The 6,469-nt window shown below is 37.3% G+C and overlaps 1 protein-coding gene across 1 annotated transcript in view; it reads right to left on the reverse strand.

Annotated features, from left to right (window-relative positions):
- LOC108553894 (hemicentin-2) overlaps positions 1-6,469 on the reverse strand; it is a 297,689-nt gene that overhangs the window by 247,954 nt on the left and 43,266 nt on the right. Inside the window, exon 3 of the mRNA XM_017908970.1 lies at positions 3,535-3,719. Coding sequence (XP_017764459.1) covers positions 3,535-3,719 — 185 coding nt within the window. The remainder of the gene's footprint in view (positions 1-3,534; positions 3,720-6,469) is intronic.

Below are 6,469 nucleotides of genomic sequence, written 5' to 3' on the forward strand. Positions count from 1 at the left end.
TTTCTTTCACGATAGAGATCAATAATAATTTTGTCAAAGATATTTATATAAATTATTATATAATAATTATAAAATAATTCGTATTTATAGAAATAATTAGAACCGTATATTGGAAATCATAATCTCAACACCTGTATCAACTGAAAAGATACTAAGTTAGAATATTCATAATATTATAATAACAATAATCTAAGAACATATCATGTGAGGGATGGTTCAATTTCTGTGATTGCCTGGCGGGTAGCAGGTGTAATGAAGTAAAATTGATTAAATTCGTTATACCAAAACCCTGCTCGTGGGTGAAAACGATCGTACCATGTTTGCCTCGTGATATCAAACTACTATTTAATATATTAGCGATTGGTCGATCGAGTAACTTCATCGCATGAAAGACCAGTTTCATGTTCCGCTACGTGTGTCTGCTATCTAGTCTAGCATTTAGCCCCTGATCCCCTAATATCTCGAAGATCTTAAACGTCAAAAAGCGTAAAAAGATAATTTCCTTTCGAATTTCGAAGCTCTTCCTGAGTTCCCAAATGGATTATTCTAAACATCCCGATCGTGTAATTTATCGATTAATGTTATTTACTTGATTGGTATCGTGGTAGGTCTTATTTCTGAGTCAAATCTTGGGTATCAATTACTGGTTTTCATAATAATATTCTAAGTTATTGGCTTGCGAATAATTGCAACCACAAAGAACTTTTTCATTAGTATACTGATCCCCAAAGTATCCAATTATTGAACATTTCATAATCATAATCAATTTTTCACTAAAATGGTTGACATATATATTCGATTTTATTTTCCAATTATTAACCCTTTGCACTCGAGAGGTGCCTTTCAGTCGCCATTTGATAATTATAATATCTCGAAAACTATCAAGCAGTTGCCCTTATAAGGATATATTTTCTTGAACTGAACGACTAATCTACAAATCTGCAAAGTTTCAGTTAAATCTACGATCCAAAGGACTTGCACTCTCCTTGTAAGTCTGAGAAATATAGTGAACCCGACAGAATTTTTCAGCCTAGTTTCGCGATTTTCTGACGAGTCATCATGCGATGCTGAGCACGTGACATGGCATTATCATGGTAAAGTACGATTTGCTTGCTTGACCACCTAACGAAGCAATATATTTTCATCCAAAATTAAATATCCATTTTTGAAAAATATACAAAATACAATTTTAAACTATTCTCCCGTAAAATGCTTCAAAAAATTCTCCAATATTTCTCGTTTAACGTTTATACATCGTTAAACTGATTTTTCTAGGTACCAGTAAGTGTCGATAAAAGCTTCGAAGATTTCGACCCAAGTCGAGATCGATAATCGAATCGACGAGTTTGTAAATTGCATTCGAGAGTGCAGGAAGTGTCACGCGGCCATTTTTTAACCACTTTCGCTGTAAAGACGTGCCACGCACGTCGAAATGCTTTTGTTCCAAAACCGTCAGCGACGTGTATACCACGTCGATAGGCATTTGTCGCAGAAACTAAAACGACGTGTCAGTCACGTCGGCTAACAGTTAGTCCCCAGACGAGGTGCGCCTTCAATGTAACGCCTTATCGCATATTATATTGTAGAGCGCAGCACGGCAACCGAAATTTAACCCTTTGCACTCGAATGACGCCTCTCAGTCACCATTTAATCAAATTCTGAAGGTGGATATTAATTAATATATGAAATTTACAATTACCCAACGATGCGTGGAATACCGAAGTAAAATAATTCTACGTCTTAATTTGCATACGATTTTTTATTTACCGTGTTAGAAATATCGTCGAATTTATGGCAGAAAGTAAAATAATTCTACGTCTTTATTTTCATACGATTTTTTATTTACCGTGTTAGAAATATCGTCGAATTTATGACAGAAAGTCTTCGAATTACTAATTTCCTGTAACGAAAAAGTCACCGAGTGCAAAGAGTTAAATCGTAGCGCAAGTGGTTAAGGATCAATAGAAATCAGAAATGAAAAATAACGCGAATAACTTGAACAAACGACCCGAAGTCGCGACTAATCGAATTAATTCGGGGCGAACGATCAGAAGGAATCACGAGCCGAAATTCGCGCAAAGCATTCTGCATTTGAATAATTGCTTTCTCGCTCCAAGTATTACCAACTGCGAATTCTGTTTATTCGTCGGCCGAAGTAGTTTATTGCTCGTGAACTAGCTGCAAGAGACATCAAGTCGGCTTGCATAGCGAGTATGGGCACTTTGTTACTTAAAATATGCGTTCGAGCTGACGTCCAGACGCGTTAAACGCGACTTCGCTGCTTGCACGCCCGATAAAAGACAAAACTTCGTGCGAGAAACTTTGTTGGGAAATTTCTGAAACGATGTAACAGCGTAACTTCGACATCGTTCGACAAACACAATTACAATCACACAAAATTAATTTTTCGGACGACCACGGAAAAAGAAAATAAAATGTATCGTTATTTCAGAGAAATTCGACCGATTGGGATATCATTTTTCACCTACTTGTTATAAAGGTATTTATAAATTTAACAAAGGAATTTTTCAAATAACTTGAATTTCATAGGGATTAATTTTAAACGAAATTGAAATCGTGCTGTGCAGATAGTTATATACGTAGGATAGAATTACGCGCTGCAAATGCTACTAAAAATTTCGCGAATACGTCAGTAATTATGGAGATGGTTGAAATAAAAAGCCTAAAGGAAAGGGGCAAACGAATTTATTACTTCTTCTGTATTGCATTCGTTTACGTTATGATATCATAAAAATAATTCCTGCAAAGTAGCAAAAAATTAAATGGAGTTTGTACCAGTGTCCTAATTAAATTTTTAATTCATTCAAACGCGAATTTTCGTATCACGGAACGAAATATACGTCCTAACTTATTTTCATAGCCATTTTAATAAAGAAACATAAAAATATTATTTTATATCTTCTCATTAATATTTTTTAACCGTTCAGTAATAAATTCGGTATTTAATTAGCTAACGTTTAACCAAATTCAAATTCTTGCTGAATCTTTGATGTAGCTTTAACACTTTGCACTCGGCCAATTTTTGGTAACAGAAAAATAGCAATTCGAAAACTTTCCGGCATAAAGTCGAGGATATTTTTGAAAGAGTAAATAAGAAATCGTATAAAAATTAAGAAGTAAATAGAATTATTTTTCTTCGACATTCCAGGCGTCGTATCGTAATTTTAAATTCGATATATTAATTAATATCGATTTTTACAATTCGATTATATGGCGACTGAGGGTCGCCCCTCTAGAGTGCAAAGGGTTAATCTATTTTATTCTGAAATTATCGTCAATTTCTGCAATTTAGTCAGTTTACATGTGTTATTCGCAAATGTTCGATACATCTTCCCTGGTTGTCACTTTATCAGCGAATTACGTCTTTAGGAATAACAAGGTCGTTTCTCTGAAAGTTTCGTACCCTAGAAGAGACACTCGTGTCGTTAACGAAGAGAATAAAAGACAGCGTATTGGTGTTTCCGCGTTAATTTTGCAACAGCAGTCGCTCGCAAGCTCTCCAAAAGTACTCACGTTCTCTTGTACTTTCGTCTCGAACATCTCGAATCTGTCGTTACTCTCGTTCAGGTACTCGGTCCCGTTCTGCCAGGTGATGTTCGCGGCAGGTCTGGCTGCTCGCACGGTGCACTGAAGCAAGATCTTCGTCCCCTGCACCACGTGGCCCACCACCCCGCTTAGATTCATTTCCAATGGCCGGACTGCAAAAGACGTCTTGCTTAAATATTTAACACACACTTTTGCAGAAAGCTAAAGCTCGGGAAAAATATTTCACAGCGTTTTGTATAAATATAAGGGGGGAACATTTCGAGGCTTTTAAGGGTATTAAATTGGAAGGTACCCGAGTATCTTGGATCTCCGAATTCTTTAAGTTTCGAATTAGCGAAGTTGCAAATTTTTATTTAAATTACAGGTCTTCCAAATTTATAAATTTACAAATTTTAAAAATTCTTGAATTTTCGAATTTTCTAATACTTAGATTTCTGTATTTCGAAACTCTGGCGTTTCCGCATTTTTCACATGCGAAAATATCCGAATTTTGGGATTAAAAGATATTCGAATTTTCGAATATTAGAAGTCTCAAATTTTGAGTCAAGGATTTTTCAATAAAGCGATATTTGAAAGTGGAATATTCAGGATTTTTACATTTATTTTCGAATCTTGGAGTTCCAAACATGTAAATTTCTGATTTTTCAGATTTCCAAAATTCCGAATTTTTGAATTTTCGAATTTTCAAATGCCTAAGTTTCTGAATTTCGAAACTCCTTCCTTTCCAAATTTTCAAATACCTAAGTTTCTGAATTTCGAAACCCCTTCGTTTCCTATTTATCAAATGCGAAAATATCCGAATTTTGGGATTAAAAGACTTCCAAATTTTCGAATATTAAAAGTCCCAAATCTCAAGTCAAGAATTTTTGAATATCCCGACATTCGAAAAGTAGAAAATTTAGGATTTCTACATGTATCTTCGAATCCTAAACTTTTACAATTTTTAATCTACAAATCCTGAAATTTCTCAATTTTTAATCTACGAATCCTGGAATTTCCCCACTTTTAATCTACAAATCCTGTAATTTCTCAATTTTTAATCTACGAATCCTGGAATTTCCCCACTTTTAATCTACGAATCTTCGAATTCCCAAATTTCCTATCTCTTCAAACAATCCGTAATAACTTTCACTATATCTCTCCACTCAGTCATTCACCAAATCCTCGAGTCTCGGAGCCTCGTACCCCATTTGTCGCAAAGTAACGTCGCTCGATCTGCGAAATGACATAAATTTCAGGGACAGTAGCGTTCTACAACGTTATACGCAAAAGGGCGATGCAAACCCCGGCGAGAATAAACGATAATAATCATCGACGAGTAACGTATTATTCGGAAAATCCAATTATCCTGTTACGTCGACCCGACAGTAATGCAACCTTTACCTCTACGCCCTTTTTCATATAACGCGAACGCGAGTCCGCAACACTGATTCATGACACGTTCTCTATGCTTGTTACGTGCCGGTGTACGCAACACGTGTACACGTGTACACACGGAGATACAGTGTCAGCCTGAGCTGTCTAGTATAGACGATCTAATGCAATATCCAAGCTGAGCCGCTGCCTGCATCTTGCATCTTCTATAAGAATAATATAAAGGTGCTGCAAGCTGCAAGGTGAGACAGCTGTAAGGCAGCAGGGGTGGGGCTAAGATTGAGAAGCTCGGGGGTTGAATAAAGAGGAAAATCAGAAAGTCAAGTTGCATCAAGAAATTCGAAGGAATCCCTGCCGTCTCACGGAGATTTTCCTTCCCTTTGCCAGACCTCGTTCCTTCCGTCAGCCTCTGTTTTCCCCGAAAAATATTACGCCCCGAATTTTCTCCTCCGCTTATTTCGGTTAATCTCTCGCGTTTTTACTCGGGCATTCGTTTCTAACGATTCCAGGGTAAATAGGATTTGAAGACGAGGAAAACTATAAGAATCGTGACAGTTTTTCTGCGACACGATATTCTTGAAAAATATTTTTCACATCAGCACGGTTTCCTAAAGCTGGAATTTTCAATACCCTGTATCATATTTTATTTGGGGAGAAAGCAGAATAAATTTTGATACCACTTTTATTTATCGTATGGACACTTACAATTATTAAAAACACTCGGAATAATTATTCGAGTTTATATTACTTCTGTGTTTACATATTTCTACGAATTTATATAAACAGCGAAATTTATTTTCGAAAATATCAATTTTAATACCGGTTTATTCGAAAAGGGTGACAGTGATATTTCTGATATTTTATTTTTACGAGAGTCGAATTTTAGAATTAGCAAATACGTGTTGGATGATCGCGTGGAACTCGACGGTGTTCGTTAAACCTTGGAATGTCGTGCCGGTATTTCATTCGGCCCTTTGTTTAGAACAGACCCAGAAGACCGTTAGGGTCTTCTGGCAGCCAGATTCTAATTGCCGTTTTAGTTCAAGTTCCGTGTCCTTTCTATCTTCATTTTCAATGCATTTTCAAACAATTCTTTATTTCCCTCGGGTCACCGGACACGAGGCATTCTTTAGCTATTAATGTTAGAAAGCAGGCAACAGCACTTAGGATTTGGCTGGCAATAGGCCCGCAAAGAAAGGGACCAGGCCATGTGCGATGTCGCGACTTTCGGAGCCATAAAGTAACGGGTCCTTCAGGAAGGATCACGAATGTGCGGGTGACCCACCAGCAACCCCCTTTGAGGGAGAGGCTTCCTCCACCGGCAGACCTGGTCGCGGAAGACGGTCCTCCCTTCTTTGGGGGCATCTGATTCGCGGACCGAGGGCCCACCCTCGGTCCTGTCAACCACCAATGGGAAAACCGATTTCCCTTTGGAAACCATGGGCTCCGAAAGATCGTGCATCGCACAAGTTAGTTAGGTCAGTACCAGTCAGTCAGCAAATAACATTCGAAGAGTTCAGAAGAGTTA

This window comes from Eufriesea mexicana, unplaced genomic scaffold, assembly GCF_001483705.2.
Source record: "Eufriesea mexicana isolate 0111107269 unplaced genomic scaffold, ASM148370v2 scaffold32, whole genome shotgun sequence".
NCBI lineage: Eukaryota > Metazoa > Arthropoda > Insecta > Hymenoptera > Apidae > Eufriesea > Eufriesea mexicana.